The following is a 25063-nucleotide window of genomic DNA, read 5'->3' as shown; positions in this document are numbered from 1 at the left end:
TGTGCAAAACTGATAGAGACATACCCCAAGCGACATACAGCTGTAAGCGACATACAGCTGTAATCGCAGCAAAAGGTGGCGCTACAAAGTATTAACTTAAGGGGGCTGAATAATTTTGCACGCCCAATTTTTCAGTTTTTGATTTGTTAAAAAAGTTTGAAATATCCAATAAATGTCGTTCCACTTCATGATTGTGTCCCACTTGTTGTTGATTCTCCACAAAAAAAATAGTTTTATATCTTTATGTTTGAAGCCTGAAATGTGTCAAAAGGTCGCAAAGTTCAAGGGGGCCGAATACTTTCGCAAGGCACTGTATACTAGACTTCAGACATCCAGTGCATGTGCATACAATGGTGTTTGACAACCATAAACATCATCTGTACAAGCACTAAACATCCAAATTGATATAAACAAGATGCATACCATGTAGGCATAAGTGAAACAATGTGTAAAACATGAAATGTTTGAAGTAGGATGTAATTTAGCCTTCCATAGTCTACCGTGTCATTATGGTGTCAAACAGCTCATAATATGAAGATTATTACATGAAGAAGCCATGAAGAAACTCCATGTTCTGGTTCAGTGCCATTAGCCTAAATGTTGGTCTTGTTAAACAATAACGGTTTAAACATGCCTGACAAACACCCACTTAACCAAGATGGTCCTAAAGCCAATACCAAAAATGGCAAATAGACTTGACCGACATACTGAATTTCCACCTGAAACATAACATGTGAGAATGTATTTTTATCTTGGTGTGTAAAACTTGTTTTGAATGAGATCATTTCAAACTCATGAGAAATTGACACCCCTCCATTCAGCATGACTCAAGAAAAACACCCTATTACACCCCTGCCCTACCAAAACCATTTTGTATGTTACCTGGTGGCGGTCTGTGATTGTTTGAGTCTTGAGTGTGAAAATGATTTTTCCTTGTTACCAATTCCATAGTATACACAATTGCCTAGAATTATTCTTTTTTTTTATACCATACAAGACATTTTATGATTCTGTACCATTTCTAATAAAGGAGAAAATGTGTTTAATATAATTAGTGTTCTATTAAAATTTCTGTCTACTGTTGTGGCAACTCAAGTATTTGACACATGGTCTTCTGAGCAGATGGAAATCCTAATTTCTTGATTCATTGATAGATGAGAATGAAATCAGACAAACCTTGGGCTATGGATAAATTTGGCCCTTGATGACGCTTGCATTACACTGTCGTCATCTGACATGCATATTGCTGCATTCATGTACTATTTGGAACAAGGAAACTCGGACTGTTCCGACTTAACTGGTGGAACGCTGCACGTGTCCAACTTACAACCAGTTAGCGAGGCTGACATTTTCGAATAGCCCTTGAACGCGGCATATGACTGGAGGCTGAGAGAACAATTATCTGCCTTTAGCAGCTAGTGTGACCTGCGGTCTTGAAGAATAGCCCAACGTTAGCGAAATAATCAACATCTGACAAGTTTGAGGGTTTTAAACGAGGAGATGGCGTCGAATGGTAAGATACATTAGACAAGACGTTATATCTGAAGGGGCCATTAAAAATAAAACATTGGCTAACGTCTGAAAAGGAGCTAGCTTGCAAGCTAACTATAACGTTATATAGTATACATATGTTGTATTTTAGCTAGATAAATGAAACATTTACCATGTTTGTAACTGTTGGCAAGTGAACTAGTCAAGTCAAACAAAAGTTAGCCAGCCAAAGCAAAGACGGCTAACGTTAGCTAGTTAGATTCGACAACCACCATTTTGTTTAGCTAGCTGCTAACGTTACAACAACCAACTGAACCAAGCAAGGAGACCGGTTTGTGCTAGCAACTGACCTAGTTTTGTAGAGGTCATCTTATTAGCTTGGTCGTTTAGTTAACATATTCGAAATAGTCCGTGGAATAAGATTACTTACTAGGCAGGGGTGATAGTAAATGTAATATCTTATCGGCACGGGACACCAAGTGCGCGCACGCATTTATTTTTCTTTCAGAGGTGTAATCATCGAATTGCAAGTAGAAGCCATATTCATTTCATACAGTGCATTCGGAAAGTATTCAGACCCCTTGACATTTTCCACATTTTTGTTACGCTACAGCCTTATTCAAAAATGAATTAAATCGTTTCCCCCCCATCAATCTACACACAATACCCCATAATGAAAGCAAAAACTTTTTTTAGAAATGTATATATTTTTTTATAATCACTAAACATTTACGTAAGTATTCAGACCCCTTTACTCAGTACTTTGTTGAAGCATATTTGGCAGCGATTACAGCCTCGAGTCTTCTTGGGTATGACGCAGCAAGCTTGGCACACCTATTTGGGGAGTTTCTCCACTCTTCTCTGCAGATCCTCCGCTTACCTCCCTTTCCAAGGCCCATCTCCCCAGATTGCTCAGTTTTGCCAGGCGCCAAACTCTAGGAAGGGTCTTGGTGGCTCCAAATTTCTTCCATTTAAATAATGATGGACGCCACTGTGTTCTTGGACCTTCAATGCTGCAGAAATTTTTGGGTACCCTTCCCCAGATCTCTCTCGACAAAAACATTTCTTGGGCTCTATGGACAATTCCTTTGACTTCATGGCTTGGTTTTTGCTCTGACATGCACTGTCAACTGTGGGACTTTATATAGACAGGTGTGTGCCTTTCCAAAATCATGTTCAATCAATTAATTTATCACAGGTGGACTCCATTTAAGTTGTAGAAACATCTCAAGGATTATCAATCTAAACAAGATGCACCTGAGCTCAATTTTGTGTCTCATAGCAAAGGGTCTGAATACTTATGTAAATAAGATATTTCTGTTATTTTTAATACATTTGCCAAAATTTCTAAAACCAATTTTCACTATCATTATTGGGTATTGTGTTTAGATTAATGAGGATTCTTAATAAAAAAAAAAATCAATTTTAGAATAAGCCTGTAACATAACAAAATGTGGAAAAGGGAAGGGGTCAGAATACTTTCCGAATGCACTGTATATAATGTCTGTATGCCTAGTTGCCTAGCCTTAGTAAATACTTGTCATATCACTTTTAACATATGTGGCGCAAAGCTATTTTTCACCATAAACATGCACCCTTATAATAAAGCATTCCATGCATCCTCGCGTTTGCAGACTTATGTAAAACAGCCTACTATTACTAATGTGAGGATTAGATTGGATAGTCATAATTTAAGCTGAAAAAATATAACTCAATCACTGATTGCAAAAAAGACTGTAAAATGCAGTGCAGGCTTAGGCTATAGGCCTATCAGATACATTTCTTGTTGGCATTTTATAAACACATTTCATGCAATTCTACTGCACTTTATATGAATGTGGACATTAGTATAATATTTTTTAATCCTATAAAAATTATAGAGTAGACTACTCTGCTGACTGACAAACAGATCGATAAAAATGTTGTCTGTTCCATGTAATTGGCATACGAAAAGGGAAGGCGCATACAATATGAAGTCCATCTACCATGGAAGAGGAAATGATTGTCCAAAAACAAACAAAAGCGGCACTGACCCAATGATGAAGACAGTGAATATGCACACTCACCGGGGATATGACCGATGTTCTCCGCTGGTGCCAATAAGATACTAGGCTACTGGTCGCTCAATTAAGTTGAGAATTTTGTTAATGAAATTAGATTGGATTATTTTCATTGTACTCTCTTTACGGCAATAGCCATTTGCTTTCCAAACTGTTTTTCCGCAATTGTTTATTTAAATATTGTGATATGCCTGGATCTCTGCTTTTCATTGACAGTTTCAACTCAACTATCATCTAGGCCTATTTGGTATTTGCCTGGCACGCTGCCCAAATTGCGGAACCTTCCAACTGTAGGCTATGCGATTTAAAACAATCCACAGGTTTAAAATAAAATTTTACTTAATTGAGCGACCAGTAGCCTAGTATCTTATTGGCACCAGCGGAGAACATCGGTCATATCCCCGGTGAGTGTGCATATTCACTGTCTTCATCATTGGGTCAGTGCCGCTTTTGTTTGTTTTTGGACAATCATTTCCTCTTCCATGGTAGATGGACTTCATATTGTATGCGCCTTCCCTTTTCGTATGCCAATTACATGGAACAGACAACATTTTTATTGATCTTCGGTGGCCAAATCATGCTTTCTGGTGTAGTAGCCTATTTTTAATGATTATTGTAGACAGGAATAAGTTACTTAGACAAAATCATTTTGGCAATTTAATTCAATTGAATCTAGAGGAAAAAGAAACGCACACATGTTTAGGCGAGGTGCTGGCTAGCGGAGTAGAGAACACTTGAAAATGAGAGCCCACTCTAGAAGCTCAGATGCAATAATGTAATAACCTAATAACCAGCGTTTCGACAGACAAGCTGTCTTCATCAGGGTATAATGACAAACACAATGGGTCACTAGTTTACATAGTGTCAAAGGACACACACAGGTGTCTGTAATCATGGCCAGACAGGAATGGAACATATAAAAAACAAATGGATAGCATACAATCATAGATAAAAATTTGGCTACATAGACCTACAAACATTTACATGATTGCAGACACTTGTGTGTATCCTTTGATACTATATAAACTAGTGACCTGTAGTGTTTGTCATTATACCCTGATGAAGATAGCTTGTCTGTCAACGTTGGTTATTCAATTATTGCATCTGAAGCTCCTAGTGTGCAGCTCTCCTTTTCTTTTTCAAATTTAATTCAATTTACCTGCAATTTGATAAATGGAAAGAGACCCCTACGTGTATTGTAATGACATTCTGCGATTGTCATTAGGCCTACACTTGTAGCCTGAATTGATCCATCCACTGTTGTCTGCACACGCTTCGGTCTCACTCAGCCACTCATCTATGCGTTTCTCAGTTTCCGCTCCTCTCCGGGCGAGCGCGCGTGTCTCGGTTGCTCACTCATCTGCCACTCATCTCCGCCTTGACCAAATGTAAGTGTTCTCATTGAACCTCAGCGCAATTTGGGGAGAGTATACCTCCCGGCTGACATGCATTAATGTTAAATAATGTTCTAATAGCCTATAGTTTTTTGGGTTATGTTGTATTAATTGTGATAAGCTCACGTTTTACCGGTAAGGCGCATCCCCGCTATTTATTTTGCCGGCTAGCTCATAGGAACATACAGAGAAGGAACTGCCAGATGTGTCATAATAGCTTGGAAGAAATGCTGCGTTCAAAACCACTGGGAACTCTGAAAAATAAAAGGTAAAATCATGACATCAGTCATCTTCAGGTCAAAGTTGGAGTTCTAGAAAGAGGCCTGAGATTCCGAGTTGGATGACCTTTGAAAAATCGATTTTTTAAAAACTTTTTTTTTGAGAACTCACAATCACCAAAATAAAAGCTAGACTTTTAGGGAGAATCAAAAATTCATAATTAATTCAGAATGATTTTTGTCATGGCATGGGGCACCCATTGATTTTGATATGTTTAAGTCACTCAGATGGCATAAGCCGTGGCAAAATGTTTCGCATTGCAGGAAACTCTCTTTAAAACTGCACTTTTTCTTTAAGCTCCATGGCTTCCCACCACAATTGCAACACTTCACATTCTCCTCACTTCTACAACACATTAGATTATCTCCTCCACAACATGGACATCTCGGTTTTTACCCTCCTGCAGACACTTTCCACACACCCAAAAGCTGTACAGTGATTACACTGCATCACTCTTGGGAGAAACGCTTTTACATGAGAATTCACATATCCGAATCCAGAGGACATAAAACAATATAGAGGTTAGATGGATATCTATTTTGAGACTTAACGTAGTATTTTCATATTTTTGTAAAACTGTTTTTAAGATTTCTTACAAAAACATGCATATCTCTGAAATGTCAATTGATCACTGTGCGTACGGCAAGCCTTTTATTTTCAAAGCCTTTTATATTTAATTAAGTTCGTGTCGTGCTTATTTAGCTTTTTATGACCCGCAGAAGCAAATTTGCAGACGACCACCACAACATGTAAAATCCTCAAGTTACTGCGAGAGAAGCAGCCCTGCTCTGTCAATTATACATTAGGTTACAAAATCTAAATGTTTTCATATAATTTTAATGATCTGTTAGAGAGACCCCACTGAACGGTTCAGAACATGAAGAATCATATGTCTTGGTAAAATTGTTTTTTTTATAACATTTGAGGGAAATTTCATCACCAAAGCGCGTTTTCACCCACTAGGCAGAGCAGGTGGACACCCTACTATTAGGCTACCTCTACTGATCACATCCCTTTTCTTGTTCCTCAGATTACCCTCCGACTGCAGCCCAGGGGTGAGTCAAAATATGTGTTTGGTATCCTCATTAGTGGTAGTTAAATTTATCCCGGATTGCTAAACCCAGAGTCAACTAAAGTTAAATGCATGGCTCTAGCTAAGCCCAGCCTACATTATTTTCTGCAAGCTTAATCAATTTACGAACACTACATCAATGGAAAGGTGTTTTCTGTATGTACGTGAAGTCCTATATAGGTTGTTTCTCACTGAAACCACTTGTCACACCAATTTTGAAGTGACCCATTTCTTATATTGAGATGAGATTTTATGTGCATGTCGCCACTCCATTTAATATCTGTGATTGCTACTTTCAGATATGGGTCTTATGGTGGTGGCCAGGCTAGCCTGATTGGCTACAGTCAATCGTCCACCCAGCAGGGCTACGGCAGCAGTGGCGGCTACAACCAGAGCTCTGAGGGCAACTCCGCCTCCTGCGGCCAGGGAGGCTACGGGTCTAACTACGGCCAGTCGCAGTCAGGTACGTCACCAACTGCACCACAATAAATCTTCATTTAAACCAGCCGCTATAGGCGTTGTGTTCCTCATGTAGTCTGGTCTCTAAGCATTGTCTCCTGATGTATTATCTGGCGATGGAGCTATTTATTGACAGTTTTTTATTTTTTATTTTTGCTTCCAAAATTGGTGCTTGGTAGCTTAAGTCTGCAGATGCATATCCACCTCACGTCCCCTCTCTCTCTCCCTTGCTGTGACCATCCTTCAGGAGGATATGGTTCTCAGCCTCCATCCCAGGGCGGTCAGCCCTACAGCTCTGGGGGCTACAACAACAACAACAACAGTAGTAGTAGTCAGCCACCACAGAGCGGCTACAACCAGCAGTCGCCCTACTCTGGATATGGGCAGTCTGCTGCTGCACAGTCTTCTACCAGGTGAGAGACTATGGAAGACTGTGTTTGTGAGTTCTGCATTGTGGGATGAGCATACAAAATGTGTGGATAAACATTGACATTTTTATGCATATGAATATCCTTAGTGTTCCTAAATGGGAAAGCAGCTGGGCTTAAAATAACATTGTTCCCTTTTTCTCCCTTTTCCACAGTAGCTATGGCAACAATTCCCAGCCCTCTAGCTTCGGGCAGCAGCAGAGTGGGGGCGGGGGCAGCTATGGGAGCCAGAGCGGAAGTGGCTACGGGGGTAGTGGCGTTGGACAGAGTGGGGCTTATGGGGGCAGCGGGGGTCAGCAGCAGCCCGGGGGGGCTCCCTACAGCCAGGCCCCCAGCTACAGCTCACCCCCACCCCAGAGCTACGGCCAGCAGACCAAGTACAGTCAGGGGGGTGGAGGTAAGGATCCCCATCTGATATTAGAGGTCCAGTTGACGTTCATTCAAATGCACCCGCCCTTCTATTTTTGAGCACCCACCTGGAATCTCAACCTCAATTTCCTCCATCTACTACTCCACAGGATACAGAGGCAACTCTCCACCAATGGGAGGAGGGGGTGGAGGAGGGTATGGTGGCTCGGACGGAGGCTACGGAGATAGTGGAGGGCGAGGCCGTGGAGAAAGGGGAGGCGGCTTTAGGGGTCGCGGGGATGGTGACCGAGGATTTGACCGAGGTGGCGGACAAAGAGGCACTGGCGGCATGGGGTAAGGACTCAATAGCTCCGCTCCTCCAGACACTCTCTCACACACACACACACACACTCACACACCCACCTCAGTATTCACTTAGACTTCTTGCATCAGTCCCCCATAACATTTATCTGGACTCACCACATAACAAAAGGACACACACACACACACACACACTCAACTCTTGTATCGATGTTTGGATACATCTACACATCAGTCAGGTAAACACATGAGTAGTGTTGTTGATACTCAATCCAAAGTGTCTGTATTTGGGCTATTACAAGATAGGGAAGGGCATGGTTATTTGAATATCTGAACAGACATTAGTATTCCATTACTTGGGAGAGTATTAGGGCTGTCCCAGACTAAAAACAAATCTTGGTCGATCGAAAGTCTTCTGTCCTTTCGACCAACCAGTTTTTTTCCCATAAATAGACACACCTTTTATATGTTTTAATAAAATCAACTAAATGCATTGAGCTTATGGTTTGATGAAATAAGACAAATGCCTCGAGGGCGCAAAAGATCTTAGATAACCAGAATAGAGAAACTTAACCTGAACCAAACTTCTCCTGCTGGCTTTCTGATTCTGCCATTACGCTCCTGAAGTTGCCTGTAATAGGCTACATGAGGAGTCTGCAATCTTTCTCATGGGGGATGACAATTTCTGACCATTTCTACCGATATGCGTGCCAGTTAGGGTTTTCATATGCACATTTTCATGAAACGGTTGAATTTAATTTATAATAACGTCTTTGTGTCTAAAAATCATTGTCATATAGTTAATCAAAATTCTATACAAATCTAAATTAAATGATACAAACCTAAAAAGTAACTTATTCTATTGTCAACTATGTAAAAATAGCCTACATAAAGCCAACAAATAAAAACATTGCAGCCTGCAGGTAGAAAATATACTGATTTAAAAAATAAAATAAAATGTATAAAAAAAACAACCCTGTAAATCACATTGGCTACACATGGCCTGTCTGCAATGAACTTGAAACATTGTATCAACTATTAACTTGGGTCAGGCCTGAAGCCTGCCCTTGCAAATTTGCAACCTTGTATAAAATATTCTGGGGGCTCAGTTTCCCTCACCAGTGAGCTCGGGACAGACACAGCTGTCGGCTATTTGCGCAATGGATAAGAAGCAGTGGTTGACTTGGGCAGGAACTCTACCGGAGCTGAGTATGGGCACCTCAAATTTTCTACTGTATGAGTTCCTGTTCCTCTTATAAAATATTTGCTTAAAAGTATTGTGGAGCTCCTGCACCTAAATATAAACAGTACCAGCACCCAAAACGAATACCGGAACCTATTTCAGTCCAAGTCAAGCACTGATAAGAAGTAATCAGGTAGAACTATTTTATGACATTTCCACTGGATCAGAGCATGACTTTTTCCCAGTGGTTATCAAAAGGGAGAGAGCTGGAAAGATTTTTCAAATACTTTGAGGAATTATTGTCATTCTCAATGGATGTAAAAACAGACTTTGTTGCTGTTTGAGGTGAAGAAAACATTACTTTGAGAAGCTCCACAGGTCGTTAGTGGTGGTGTGTTAAGCCAATCAGAAATACTATCACATCCCCAAATGGGCACATTTATATGCCTACATTTACTCACAGGCCAGGTAGCCTATAGGACTACTTCTATGCATAACACGTCTTAACTCATCATTGACAGGAGCTCTCCAAACAAAGCCAATGACTAAATTGACTCGTGAATGGAATGAAATGAACCAAAACTTGTTTCTCACAAGTGTAGCATAGGTTGTGCACACTGCAAACAATGTGTCCGTTCCAGCTGGAATAATAGCCTAATATTGAATGCATTAACAGAAATGATAGGAATTAACATTAAATGTACTACTGATATATGTAATGGGGAATTGATATACACTAACAATCAAATGCAAACAATTCACACAATGAAGTTATGAAACAATGAATGTTAACAAACTGGCAGGAGAGAGCACATTCTGGAGAGAGAAGTGCATCTGGGCACATGGTCAATCTGACATCTGCATTGGCCATGCAGCATTTACGGTGATACTGCCTCAGCAGGAGTCAGGGCATTCATACTTCTTGTGTTTCGTGGAGCAGTGCAGAGCTGTTGTCAAGAAAGTGAGTTTGTGTTTTATACAGGATGTACCGCCTCCACCTACCGTCAACCAATCACGTCAATGCGGAGTTCTACAGAGCCCTCCGCATTGTTACAAAATTTGGGAGGCGCATGGCGATGCGGTGAGGAGCTCGATTTGGCTTCTGCATTCCTCTGGAGGCTCCGCAATTGCGCCACACTCTCCATATGGAGCCTCCGACCGCATTTTCGGAACAATAATAAGTTGGCTTTTAGTCTAGGCCTCCAATGGATTAGTTCACTGAGATGGGCGCGCATGTGTGTTACTGCTCGACTAAAACGATCTCGGTCGACCAACAGCCTAACGACTAATTGGGTTCATCCCTAGAGTGTGTGTATTATTATTATTATTTCTGTGATATTGCAACATAGCCTATAAGGATAGAATATTACATTCCACATTTATATATAAAAAATTAAAAAAAAGTTTTTACAAGTGCATCCCATATTTTGTTTTTGTTTTTTTTGAGACTCACTGTCAGCCTAAACACGTTTCATACGTGTAGCTTGTTGTTAACTGTCGGTCAATCAAAGCGCTGCTACAGTCAGAGGCTCCATGTGTAGCAAGTGATGTCAGAGATTTCTAATCAATGCAGAATGGAATTAAAATGAGAATTTAGAGGAGCAGGAGGAGTAGGCTGCAATGATCAACCAACAGGTAGGCTGTTGTTTCACTCACACAGCGTGCTCGAGTCGCGCAAGCAAGTCTCCATTTGGAGTTTTTCTTTAACCTGTATTTCAACTATCCGGATATCCCCCCAAAATACTATCACCGGTCTGATTTGTACAGAAACAACAACAGTGGTGAAATGATTGTCTTGGTGACATTGTCGGTTACCTGGAAATCCAAGGGGGACAAGGAAAGATGTAATTGTCCTCGTGAACTATAGGAAGTGCTTGTCAATTTGATCAATGAAAAATGGATGCACTGGTGTGCTAGTGCAACTATGATAATGGGAAAACTCTAACTCAGTAGGGGTTGAATAGTTTGGAGTTGAATGTGCAAGCGACCCACGAGACATGACAAAGTAACAGTGTTCAGGCTGGTTATAGGTGTTGTTTACAAAGGAAGGAGTTTTTGAATGTGATAAAGACATCGGTCTTAGGTTCTCCCAATGATTTGGTTATTAAATAATTTACTTCAGTCCCCATGTTCTCCTCGCTGCCTGTTATCTATGGAACCTGAACTGAGGGTCATACTAGCGTGGTGCACGTTCACACTGACAAAACTGTCCATGCTCAAACAAAGCAAACACAATCCATGGCTACAGGGAAATGCTGTGTAAAGTGCACATTTGTGTTTGTGGTTGCTTGTGTGCAAATACAGCATCACCAAAGCCGCTGTGATGAAGTAAGACGAATCCTACTAGCATTAACTACCTAGCTGTGCAACTGACTCCTAGTAACAGTTGTGTGGTTCTTTAAAAGCGGAACACTGCTAAACGTCATCCATCTTAACTTTAAACATGCTATGTTGCTGAAATGGTAGCAATAAGCAAGAGATGTAGTCATTAATCACATTTCATCAAGAGTTATCTTCTGCTTACATTGGCAGCCATGTGACGATTTATTTATCTTAGTGAGCTGTCTGAAGGGTCTCACTGGCAAACCTTTGTGCACACTGACACTGTCCACACACAAACACACCACATGACCTTGCCATCCTCTCACTCCACCCTCCTCTTCACCTTTTTATAACGCCACTTTCCCACCCACCCTTTACTGTGTGATATGATGCTTTAATAAATCTCTGAATCTCCTCCTAGGCTCTCACCTCTCCATGGTGGGCTTCTGTTTTTCATTTTGTTTTTTTCTCTTGAGGAAAGGGGGAATGGTAGAAAGAAGGAAGGACAGGCAGGAGAAATTCACAGAGGACTATAGGCAGGGGTTAAAGAATAAGAGTTGCAAGTAGCCTGACCCACTGGCTGATCAGTTAGAACGGATGTCAAAGACCTACCTAGGAAGTGTGCTCTTAAGACAATGTCAAAGTCTCAAGACGGTCACCTATATAGAAAATATCAAGGAAGGTTTCATGAAACTCCTTTTTGTAGGTGCTTAATTTATGTTTACTTGGATTCCGCAGCTGTTCTTGCAGTGTTATAAAACAGTGTACAACACGACACAGCAGTTCTAGGAAACAAGAACATTTGGTCTGAGTTGGTTTCAGAGATCAATGCAAAAGGAGTGTTAAATGATCTCTTGTACAAAGCAAGGAGAAGTGACTGTGGACAATTTTGATCTTCGGATTAGAACCCACTTGCAAACAAGATGCAAAGGTCTTCAAAACTGACCTCCGACTCCTCAGTTGTAGAGGAGAAGGGACAAATCCTAGGGTGGTTCCAAAGAAGAGATAGGGGGTGAACAAAGTAAGAAAGAAGTGAAAAGAGAGTTAAGGGGATGGGGTAAAAAAAAGGTGGGGGGGTGGAAACCCCCACCCTAGAGAGATTTGGCTCCGTCCACACCAGCCTTCAATGCGTCTCGCCTTTCTCTCCTCATCAGAATGGGCGATCGTGGAGGATTCAATAAGTTTGGTGGTAAGTGACAAAACTCTTTTAAATAAGAGATTTGGTGGGTTTAAAGAGTCAAGCTTAAAGGGAGGGGGAAAAACAAGATATAAAAGATTTAGATTATTGGGCCCAAAAAGGAAACTGGCCCTGGACATTAGAACTATTTATTATGTGATGGTTTTTGAACGTGGGAAGAGGAAATTGATGTCGGAAGAACAACCAATATGGGAAGTATTACACAAAGTTGGCTAACAAGGAAAGATTGGTCATGATTTTATCTTAGAAACAAATCTAATATTCAGGAGTTCTGGTTAGAATGGAAAGAAAGCATAGCATATTGAGGTGAAAAAGGGCCATGATAGAAAACCAAAGTGTAATTAGGATTTAAGGTCTTTATTATTAATTAGATGGGTTGCTTTCAACATATCTATTGGTCCTGTTTTGCTCAGTTGACACTAGGATTGTGTGGTTTGATTCCCGCTGGACTCACACCCATACAATAGACCTAAGCACGCGTGACTGTAAGGCTGGAGCTACATTGGGGCGGCAAGCGTTCGGCGCTGGAGAGGCGGGATAATCGATCTCGGTGTAATAAATGGAAGCAGCCACACCCCAGGTTGGTCTGCTTGGTCTGATTTGCAAGCGTACCCCGGAATTCGTGCGACCTTGCGCCTCTGGGTTTAGAAACTCTGGTTGTCTTTCTTAGTTTACTTGATGAATTTACGACAACTGAAAAAGCAATATATTAAATGGGCTACAAAGGAATTAGTTAAATGATTCTTTAAAAAAATATATATATATATCCTTTCCTATATGCAACCTCGGCGTACCCCTTTTCAGCGATGACTCAGCTAATCTTTTGTTATTTAGGGCTGATTGTTATGTGTCATGACTGTGGGTGCTTGAACTTACGCACACTTGATGATTCCTTTCAAATTTCGATTTTGCATCCAAGTGAGCTGATTTTCATTGACTGTATTGCTCTCTGTGAGTGCGTATATGTAGAACCTTACATACTTGGGCAAAATGACGCTGACGCCATGCTTTAATGTAGCTCCAGAATAAGTCACCTTGGATAGAAATCTGCTATTTGTATTATATCTTAGTTGTCTTGTTTTTTTCTTATGTAAAACATCTATAACACCTCAATATGCTATGTAGCACATGATGGATGTACTGCATGTTGTCACCTCAACAGGTAAGAAAAATCAGTGTGTATGTTCCATATCTGAAATTTCACTGTCGTGTTTGGTACTGCGTAGGGTAGTTTACACTGCACTCCAAAATTCTTATCAGCAGAGGGAGCTGTACAGTAACTTCCATCCCTGTTGATTTGAAGTTACCTTGCTTTAATCTTCTGAATTTAAGTCACTGGGCTCTAAGATTATTTGAGTTGAGGCGGAAGGTCCTGGGTGATTGTTCAGATTCAATGGTCAAATAAGGTATTTCTTCTTGCTTGAGAAGATTTTGACAAAAGTGTTGTGTCCAGATAAATAGTCAGGGCTCCACAACGGTGTCAAAAGTGTTGCTAATTTTTTTTTACAAAAGTATCCTCACAATATTCTACAATATGTGTGATGACATCAAATTGCAGGGTGAACTCTAAGGAAAGCAACTGACGTAGGGTGTTTGGTTATGTTTCTCCCTTCTGTAATGCTATGCTCACTGTTGTTTTGTTGGTGTGAGGAATTTGGCTCTCTGCACCTTCTGATTTCTAAATACTGTCGAAGTGTACTGCCTAGACAGTCCACTTAAAAAACCATGGGTGGAAGTACTGATGATGGTAAAGTCTTCAATGGTGGTATTGATGATGGTGCTGGTGTTTTTTTGTTTTGTTACCATCTTGGACATACATGCTGACTACACTGGTGCCATCATGCTCACATGTTGAATATATCCATCCACATCAGACACGATCATAACATGCAGGTTAAAATATCAAAACCAACTGTGAACCATCTATATTAGTTTTGGGGCAAGTCGAAACATGCATTCATGGACATTGGGTTATTTTATTTGACATGCATATGGTCCTCTCTTTAGCTGGTACTTTTGTCGAGTTTTGACCCAGAGCCATACAAAAGTCTGTTTCTCTACTCCGACAGTTAATCCATAGACAACAATGGAAACCTACTTAGTTTTTAGTTTATCTTTAATCTGTCCTCGTTTGTCTTCCAAGCATCAACGTGGGTTTGTATCTTCCTAATATCCAATAAGGGAGAAACTTGCACCATGTGAAGCGTCTTGAATAGAGTTCTATTTTAGCGCTTGGCTACGCAGACACTCGTTCACATGCGAATTGATTGAATAACATGTATGTGTACATTTATTTTGCACTGCTCACGCACAGAATATAGCCAGTGTGGTTTGCATGATAGTCATTCCTCCTTTGACTATGGAACTCAAAGGTCAAGCATAGACAGATTTAATGCATCTCCTGTCCTGTGTAATTTTACAGTATGTATCAAAAGAAAATACTTAACCCTGACTCTGGTTCCGTAAATGCATTGATCAGAGGGAAGGGAACAGAATGGGAAATATGTATGAGGAAAAAACGGTTTGCTCCCAGGTAGGTAGTGAAAGGTAGTGGACAAAACACTAAAGGATTCTTGTGGTGTTGCAAGGGTGCACTAATGACCCCTCTCATCTTGTAACTGTGGTCCACTAAAGAAATTAAGTGTTTGTTCAGCGTACAAATTGTTCTTGTACCTGTTTGACCTGTTTGTGGCAAACAGTGCTCCAGGGGAAAGTCAATTTTTGTCAAACCGGTAAATTAAGTGTTGCTGCACGACTGGAAGGAAATAATGACTGCCATGCAGTCATAGTATTGTCACGATGCTTGTGATATGTCAGAGGTGGGATCCATACACTATCAAATAGTAATGTTAAACTCTTGGTGAGGCCTTGTTTCCTGTTGAATTTCCTCCGTTGTTTGTGTTGATGTAGTTAAGCAGAATATTTGAAACGGCACTAAAGCATGATGCATTCTTGGCCCGCCCCCCCCAAAATAGATATATTTATTACAGTCCACACTCGCCTTATTGTCAAGGTTCTCTCCACACGAGATGAAAACAGAACAATATCACACACAGTGAAATCAACAGACAAGTCATATCTTGGTCTCAGAAATGTTGTACAGTGAGCAAAGTGGGTTATCTTGGCCACAGAGGAAGAGTACAGCTTTTGAAAGTGGCCACGGTGTGGGTAAAATGATAGCAGCAACACAATCGCATGGTAAAAGAGTTGGACCTCTGCGTAAAGTATACTGAACAAAAATATAAACGCAACATGTAAAGTGTTGGTCCTGTGTTTTTATGAGCTTAAATAAAATATCCCCTATATTTTCCATAAGCACAAAGAGCTTATTTCTCATTTTGTGTCGCTATTTGTGACCTTTGCCAAGATAATCCATCCACCTGACCGGTGTGGCATATCAAAAAGCTGATTAAACACCATGATCATCAACACAGGTGAACCTTGTGCTGGGGCCAGTAAAAGGCCACAATGCCATAGCTGTCTCAAGTTGAGGGAGCATGCAATTGGCATGCTGATTACAGGAATGTCCAGCAGAACTGTTGTGAGAGTACATCCAACCCGGCCTCACAACCGCAGACCACGTGTAACCACGCCAGACCAGGACCTCCACACCTGGCTTCTTCACCTGTGAGATGGTCTGAGATCAGACACCTTCTCAGGGAAGCTCATGCTTGTCGTCCTCACTGACTTCAGTGGGCAAATGCTCACCTTCAATGGCCACTGGCATACTGGAGAAGTGTGCTCTTCATGGATTAATCCTGGTTTCAACTGTACCGGGCAGATTCCAGACAGCATGTATGGTGTCGTTTGTTGATTTAAACGTTGAGTGCCCCATTGTGGGGTTATGGTATGGGCAGGCATAAACTATGGACAAAAAACACAATTGCATTTTATCGATGACAATTTGAATGCCCAGAGATATTATGACGAGATCTTGAAACCCATTGTTGTGCCATTCATCGGCTGCCATCACCTCATGTTTCAGCATGATAATGCACAGCCCCATGTCCCTAGGATCTGTACACAATTCCTGAAAGCTGTAAGTGTCCCAGTACTTCCATGGCTTGCATACATGTCACCCATTGAGCATGTTTGGGATGCTCTGGATCTATGTGTACCACAGTGTGTTCCCACCAATATACAGCAGCTTTGCATTGCCAGTGAAGAGGAGTGAGACAACATTCCACAGCCCACAGTCAACAGCCTGCCCAACTCTATGTGAAGGGGATGTGTGGTGCTGCATGAGGCAAATGGTCACACCAGATACTAACTGGTTTTCTGATCCACGCCCCCTACTTTTTTTAATATATATTTTTTAAATATATAGATATATAAATGTACACTACATGACAAAGTATGTACACCTGCTCATCGAACATCTTATTCGAAAACGATGGGCATTAATATGGAATTGATCCCCCCTTTACTGTTAAACAGCCTCCACTCTTCTGGGAAGGCTTTCCACTAGATGTTTGAACATTGCTGCACGAACTTTCTTCCATTCAATCACAAGCAGTAATGAGTTAGGGCACTGATGTTGGGCGATTTTAGGCCTGGCTCGCAGTTGGCGTTCCTATTCATTCCAAAGTTGTTTGATGGGGTTGAGGTCAGGGTTCTGTGCAGGCCAGTCAAGTTCTTCCTCACCAATCTCAACGAACCATTTCTGTATGGACCTCGCTCTGTGCACAGGGGCATTGTCATGCTGAAACAGGAAAGGGCCTTCCCCAAACAGTTGCCACAAAGTTGGACACACAGAATAGTCTAAAGTGTCATATGCTGTAGCATTTAAGATTTCCTCCTCCACCAATCTTTACAGTTGGCACTGCATTTGGGCCTGTAGCGTTCTCCTGGCACCCCCCAGATTTGTCTGTCGGACTGTCAGATGTTAAAGCGGGATTCCTCACTCCAGAGAACACTTTCACTGCTCCAGAGTCCAATAGTGGCGAGTTTTACACCATTCCAGCTGACGCTTGGCATTGTGCATGGTGATCTTAGGCTTGTGTGTGGCTGCTTGGCCATGGAAACCCATTTCATTAAGATCCCGACTAACAGTTTTTGTGCTGACGTTGCTTCCAGAGGCAATTGCAACCGAGGACATACTTTTTTTTTATGCGCTTCAGCACTCAATGGTCCCATTCTGTGAGCTTGTGTGGCCTACCACTCCGCGGCTGAGATGTTGCTCCTAGATGTTTCCACGTCACAACAACAGCACTTACACTTACAGTGACCAGGGCAGAAATGAAGCGGGCGTTGTGTCAAGAAGCAGTGCGGCTGGGTTGTGTTTCGGAGGACGCACAGCTCTCGACCTTCACCTCTCCTGAGTCCGTACGGGAGTTGCAGTGATGGGACAGGACTGTAACTATTAATTTGTTACCACAAAATTGGGGAGAAAAAGGGGTAATAAAAAAAAAACATCAATATCGAGACAGGAGTCGCATTTGTCATGTGAAATCCATAGATTAGGGCCGAATTACTTAATTTAAACTGACTGATTTCCTTATGAACTGTAACCCAGTAAAATCTTTGAAATTGTAGCATGTTGTGTTTTATATTTTTGTTCAGTCTATGTCAGATCAAAGGGTGGGTCTGGTTTTATGTGCAAACTTAGAAATAACATGGAAACTTGAGACAAATGGTGACAAACTGAAGGAATGTGAACGTCCCCAGGCAAACAATCCGTGGCGGTTCCTTGTTCATATCGTCCACTGGGTTCAAAGATCTCTTCGGCCCCTTGTGTTAAATGCATTCATTCCTAGTAATGCTGGTTGGTACATGTGGAATGGATGTATTATCAATAAAAACGGGTGATTTAAAAGTGGAATGAAAGGTTTATTTGATAAAGGTGAGAGAAAAAAACTGTCCAGTTGTAACTCTTCTGATGAAGTGATAGGAAGGTTGTACGACGTACACTATGGGTGTCGTGGGTCATTATTTCACTTCAATAGTGTCTCAAATCTGGAGTCTGGTCTATGGCAAGCATACACTGTAATGGTCCATGTCAGGTATACACTGCACACTACACAAAAGGCATGTAGAACGGTATACCAGTAGGTGTGTTTTGTGTGGGATGAGAGAATCAAAAGAATGCATAGTTATGAATGTGCAGAAGTTGTGGGACTGTAGAATAGTAGTATGTGTGGTACTTTTGTAAGTGTCCACTTACAAAAACAAACATAAATATGTCCTTTTTCTTCCTGAAGGACCGAGAGACCAGGGACCTGTTGGGCCCAGCTCCAGTAAGTACTGACCTCTGACAGTGCAACAATTAGAACTGATTATATTTCTTGCCATCATGTTAAGTTAATTAGTGTGTCACTATACTGTTCTGTAATATCTAGGTCAGCAGCAGTATGCATCTTGCTTTTCTGATCTGCTCCTACCTTTTGTAAATTGTGTATATTAGTTATGTTAAGTATTTGTCTTTTCTGGGAAATAGATCAGAACCACCTTACATAATGAATGAATGTAACTGTCACTGTGTATGAACCCTATGCTTGCCTGACCACCTCCCTACAGTGGAAGACCAGGATAACTCTGACAACAACACCATCTTCGTGCAAGGTATGGGAGATGGCTACACTGTTGATTCTGTGGCTGACTTCTTCAAGCAGATCGGCATCATCAAGGTACCGTCCTGCCTACCTTTATTTATTGATTGATTGATTGAACTCCCTTTTTAACACCTCCCTCCATTGAATTATACCTGACACACCCATCACTGCCCTGACTTTGGTGCATGGGTGGCATCTTTTCCTGAGGCTTTGCTGTAGATTACTAACATGCTATGTTTTGAGTGGTAGGCCATTGTGTTTACCTATGCAATGCCATCTAATGCATTTCTGATTTTCTACTCGTTCTCTCCTTCAATCCCCCTATCTCACTCTCGCTCCCCCTCTCCCACTTTCTCTCTGTCACACTCTCCATCCCTACCTCCCCTTTTCTCCATCTGTCAGATCAATAAGAAGACTGGTCTGCCCATGATCAACCTGTATACAGACCGAGAGACAGGGAAGCTGAAGGGCGAGGCCACCGTGTCCTTTGACGACCCCCCTTCTGCCAAAGCTGCCATCGACTGGTTTGATGGTGAGGGGATTACCTGTGGAGAAACTGCTCTTTACATTGTTTTAGTTTTTCTTATAGGTTTGTTTATTGAAGAAAATGGGTACAGTCAGTGATTTTCACTTGTTGCCCTTCATATTTGTGTTTTGTAAATTATATTGTTTTCTCCGCTGCAGGGAAGGACTTCAAAGGGAACCCCATCAAGGTGTCCTTTGCGACCCGCAGGGCGGACTTCGGAGTAGGCCGGGGTGGGGCTGGCGGCATGAGAGGAGAACGAGGAGGTGAGGCAGAGTTTGGTGGTGAGTTGGTCATTATAGGGTCGGCTCAACTGGGTTAGTCAATTCCACTTCATATTAGTCCACGTAGGATATGAATTGAGGGTTTTTAATTATTTAATTCGAATTTCAGTTAATTTACAAAAATTATTGAATTAAAAGGGAACTTTTCCAGCAAAACTGCTTGCCCCTCCAATGAAAAGGGGCCAAGTATCTGTATAATTTTGTATAGCCCATGGAAAGGAGGGCATGAATGAGAGCACAGTATGATTTAGCCATTATTCAAGACCATTGGACTTCCCTTTTAGCCTCGTGAGGGAAATGCTCAGACGTTCCTCAAATATTCTGTCTAAATGCAATTTTGGAAACATTTGGAACTTAACTTTCATATAAGAGAAATATTTTTTCAAATTCAAAAGATACACTTACTGTATTCAGTTTAGGAAAGTTGTACCCGGCTGTATTTTGAGAAACGTGATCCAGCTATGAAATATGGAATGGTCCAATGGAAATGTGAGCGCAAGGTAAGAGGATGTGTCGTAGCTGAGGTGGTGTGTGAAAACAGCCTGGTGCAACTTTGCTTAACTGTACACAGTAAGTGTATCTTGTGATTATTTCTTGCTTATATGAAAGTTTATTTTCAAAGGTTTCCAAAACCATATCACTAGTGAGGATTAAGGATTCTAAATGTTAAAACCGAGCCTTCGGATTCTAGTTCGTTGACCAGGCTGTGGTCCGGACCTTCAGTTGACAAATCAAGGGCTGGGTATGCCCCCCTCGGGTTCTCGAGAGCTAAGTATGATTGTACCTCTCCTGTATATTATAACCCTCTCTCTGTAGGGCCGATGGGTCGTGGCGGGTTCGGAGGTGGTAGAGGTGGTGGTGGTCTCTCTGGCGACAACGGTGGCCGTGGCAATGGAGGACAGCAGAGAGCTGGAGACTGGAAGTGTTCCAACCCGTAAGTCAGGGCTGAGGTGTGTGTGGACTAGAAGTGTTCCGACCTGTAAGTCGGTGCTAAGGGGTGCGGGTGGGTGGACTGGAAGTGTTTACAACCCATAAGTCGGGGATGAGGTGTGTGTATATTTTGGGGATGGGGGTGAGCTGCTAGTTATGATGGTGTGTGTCTGAGATTCTGTCTTTTTCCTTTCAGGGTGTGTGGGAACCTGAACTTTTCGTGGAGGAACGAGTGTAACCAGTGCAAGTCCTCCAAACCAGAGGGGACCGGAGGTGGCATGTCTCCTATGGATGGAGGCGGTAAGGCTGAAACCAACGTTCTGCACTGGCTTTCAGACTTTAGCCAAAGGTTTTAGTCTTTAGGGAGCAGTTTAATGGCTAAAGGAAGCCTGGTGTACAGATAATGATTTGCTTATTTACTAATGGATGACGTGTAGACTGCCTTTTATACTAGGCCATGTTAGCTAGCCTAGTGGCCAAGGGCATAATTAAACTGGATGCCCGTCGTAGCTCTGTGTTTACTCATTTTAATGACATTTCCCCCCCTTTTTTTTGTCTCTAACTCTCTGTATTTCTGTTTGTCAGGAGGTTTCGGTGGAGACCGAGGGGGTCGTGGGGGTTTTGACCGTGGGGGATTCCGGGGCCGAGGGGGTGACAGAGGTGGGTTCCGAGGCGGACGCGGAGGCGACAGGGGTGGATTCGGACCAGGCAAGATGGATGGAAGGTAAGAAGGTGCATGTGTCCCAACATTGTACATAGACAATGACTTATTCATGTACACTATATATACAAAAGTACGTGGAAACACCTTCAAATGAGTGGATTCAGCTATTTCTGCCACACCCGTTGCTGACAGGTGTATAAAATCGAGCACACATCCATGCAATCTCCATAGACAAACACTGGCAGTAGAATGGCCTAACAGAAGAGCTCAGTCACTTTCGATGTTGCACCGTCATATGATGCCTCCTTTCCATCAAGCCAGTTTGTCAAATGTTTGCGTCGCTAGAGCTGCCCCGGTCAACTGTAAGTGCTGTTATTGTGAAGTGGAAACGTCTAGGAGCAACAACGGCTCAGCCACGAAGTGGTTTGCATACAAACACCCTGGTCCACACACATAAACAAATACCAGATTCAAACTCAAGTGCACATGCATCTGTTTTTTTACTTTTTAAAATGAATGATGTATACCATTGATTCTTGAAGAATATAGCTTAACTATATAAATTCCTCGTGACCTTATTTAAACTGTCATACCCCATTAGAACCCAAAATATAAGCTTGTTTTACAATTTTTTGTTTTACTGCATTGTTTTTACGCATCTCACACACCACATTTCATAATACCCTACAATTGGACACACTAGTGCACGTGTCAAACTCTTTCCACGGAGGGCGGAGTGTCTATAGGTTTTCGCTCCTCTCTTACACTTGATTGATGAATAAAGGTAACTAATTAGTAAAGAACTCCCCTTAACTGGTTGTCTTGGTCTTAATTGAAAGGAAAAACCAAAAACCTGCAGACTCTAGGCCCTCCATGGAATGAGTTTGACAACCCTGCTCTGGTGTCTTTGGTAAATGACCTCTTCCAAGAAGAATGTATGTTTGTTTTATAGTTTTTGTGTTTGTTTCCCACCTTGATTGATGTAATTAACTCCTTATTGTGTCATTTGTATTGCTTGCTGCTTTGTAATGCAAAAGAGACCGTGGTCTCAATGGGACTTCTGCTTAAATAAAGGTTAAATAAAGAAATAAAAACAATAATTGTAAACTGGCACGGTATAGCCACAACACATGGTTAAAAATAGAATGTTGATATTATAGGTCAGTCCTTGTAGCCATAGCGTTGTCTGTGAATTTGAGTGATTACATTTCTCCAGCCTCATCTTTGATTTTTACCTAAACCGTGGTGGGGTGTCCCTTGGTTATTTTTTAAACTGCAGGTTTTTCAAACCCCTTTAACAATGTGACAAATGTCTTTCTGTTGTAGGGGTGAACACAGACAGGACCGCAGAGACAGGCCCTACTAGACCAACGCCTCTCCAAGCTGGGACTAGTTCTCCATCCTGCTCCTCCTTCTACACCTCCTCTTCTACTTTCCTATACGACCCCCCCCCCCCCTCCCTGCCCAACTCCCTCCCAAACCCTCCTTTTATACAGTGTTACAAGTTGTTACTTTGACCATGTTTCTTGACTGTTTTGACAGACCTGAGTATCCCATAAACACTCACACTCCCCATAATCTCCACTCCCTCCAAAGTTTGGTAAACTTGATTTTATTTGTTCTTGAAGAGCTCTTTACATTTGTTGTTGCTGTCTTTTGAGTTGTTTTGGAATCTTAATGTTTTGTTTTTAAAATTAAAGTATTTAAAAAACCAAATGTTTTGGATTTGAGTGGAGGTTCAGGAATCAAACAATACAACTTTTGGTTGTGAGTTGATACACAAGATCTTACACCACTCAAACATTTCTGTGGTAATTCTGAATGTACCACCATCTCACTTGGGTTGACACTGCAGGGGGAAGAAGCTACCACTCACTTTGATGCTTTAATTGCATCCTACTTCCTTTATAGTGCACTACCACTGTAGATATACCAGGGGTGGAGCCAGAGGGGTGTCCAGGGTTGCATTGGACACCCCTGACATCTGATTGGCCACCCCAAAATGTAATTTGCTACTGGCAGTTTGATGCCGATTAACATCTCATTTCACCTTTTGTTTAAAGAAGCATTTAGAATAAGAACAACACACAGAGGAAGAGAGAATATCTCCACAAGCTTTTTTGGGGATTGGTGAAAGCATATTTGAAGTAAATTAAGGTTTAGCATCAGGTTTAGATTTCCTGAACAACCTTTACAAAAGTTGAGTCGCTGTGTAAGTTAACATTAGACCTTTAGCTACATTAACATACAGTTAATCAGATAAGAGATCGGTTCCCAATTTAGTCTAACATGTTTACATCTAATAGCAATGCAAACATGTGCCGTGTCGGAAGTTACAGTATACGAATGTTTAGCAAATGTGGGGTAACTAGTGTGGAAATATTGAATCAAAAATTTCTCAGATACCGGAGCTTGTGAATTCAAATAGACTTTATTACAAAAAGTAACCAAGCCGAGCAATTCCATGGAACAACTATGTAGCCTCCTGCTACAGATACATTTACACGTATCTATAGCCTTATTTAATTACGATCCCTACAGCAACTGCCGTAAGAATAGCTACTACCTGTAATCTGTCAAGTGTTCGCCGGCTGTTAGAAATTGGGAACAATATCAATGAGTTGGAAGAATATCTGTTAGAGGAATTAAATTCCTATATGTTTAATACCCAATTAAATTAATACACTCAACACATTTCTAAGGATTTGTAAGAAACTTATTTGCATAAAATGGGCGGAGACCAGTCTCAAAATCAAGCACTAGCGTTTATTCTCGAGAGTACTGAACATGATACAATTTACAACAGGTTATAAACTGAAAATGACGTCATTAGGTTTCAAACTGTCCCGTCCCTCCTCCACTCCGGTACAATGGCAGTATAGTTCTCAAGCCTTCTTATATCGACCCCCACAGTATAGATAATTTATGACTAGGCCAAAGCCTCCCTGTGTAGATAAGCATTCTAGCCAGTCTGACGATAAGTTCATTCGTTTCTACCAAGGAACAGACAGTCATTGTTCTAATTCTTGATCATAATTACACACATTATATTCAGTATTAGGATTAAAAGAAAATTCATACATCTATACAGTAACATAATAGTATTCTGATTAGTAAGTCCTGATTGAAATGTCATTATTGATAAAAAAATCCCTTAACAATATCCAACCTAACAAAACTCTTGAGTCACAAGTCTCTTAAACATTTACCATGTCTAAAATACCACCACTATCTCTTTTACTTGCAGCATAATCTAGGTATGTGTAATGTTCAATTTACTTATAATTTTCCCTATATTTTACACAGCCAGCTGTCCTCCCTCCTATGAGCTGTCTCCTGTAACAATATATATAGTCTCTGGAAATAACACCCCTCTACCACCACACCCTTAATATATGAGCCCCTCCCCAGATCCCCAATGCAGACACGTTCCATCTAATCCAAAACACACTAGTCACTACTCCTAATGTACTTCCACAGTTATAAACATACTAAAACATTCTCAAATCAATTTAGTCAATATACCTCAGTACCTACTTTCCACAAAACCTAAAAA

General features: G+C 41.3%; 1 protein-coding gene across 8 annotated transcripts; it reads left to right on the top strand.

Moving 5' to 3' along the window:
• The first annotated feature begins 1349 nt into the window (after positions 1 to 1349).
• Positions 1350 to 23223, top strand: fus (FUS RNA binding protein). Of its 8 annotated transcripts, none has more exons than XM_031827063.1 (15): positions 1350 to 1513; positions 6255 to 6279; positions 6596 to 6759; positions 7003 to 7168; positions 7342 to 7580; positions 7702 to 7885; positions 12512 to 12546; positions 18756 to 18791; positions 19072 to 19181; positions 19509 to 19638; positions 19791 to 19895; positions 20730 to 20847; positions 21040 to 21143; positions 21429 to 21567; positions 22834 to 23223. In XM_031827063.1, the coding sequence occupies exons 1-15, from the start codon at positions 1501 to 1503 to the stop codon at positions 22871 to 22873; spliced, it is 1608 nt and encodes a 535-aa protein (XP_031682923.1). In that variant the 5' UTR covers positions 1350 to 1500; the 3' UTR covers positions 22874 to 23223. The 8 variants fall into 8 exon arrangements, with proteins under 8 accessions (XP_031682923.1, XP_020341726.1, XP_031682927.1 ...); XM_020486137.2 differs by having other exon boundaries at positions 19791 to 19913; XM_020486138.2 differs by having other exon boundaries at positions 1351 to 1513; positions 7339 to 7580.
• The last annotated feature ends 1840 nt before the right edge of the window (positions 23224 to 25063 follow it).

This window comes from Oncorhynchus kisutch, linkage group LG6 (assembly GCF_002021735.2).
Source record: "Oncorhynchus kisutch isolate 150728-3 linkage group LG6, Okis_V2, whole genome shotgun sequence".
Taxonomy (NCBI): Eukaryota; Metazoa; Chordata; class Actinopteri; order Salmoniformes; family Salmonidae; genus Oncorhynchus; species Oncorhynchus kisutch.
This window is presented reverse-complemented; position numbering and strand designations above follow the sequence as displayed.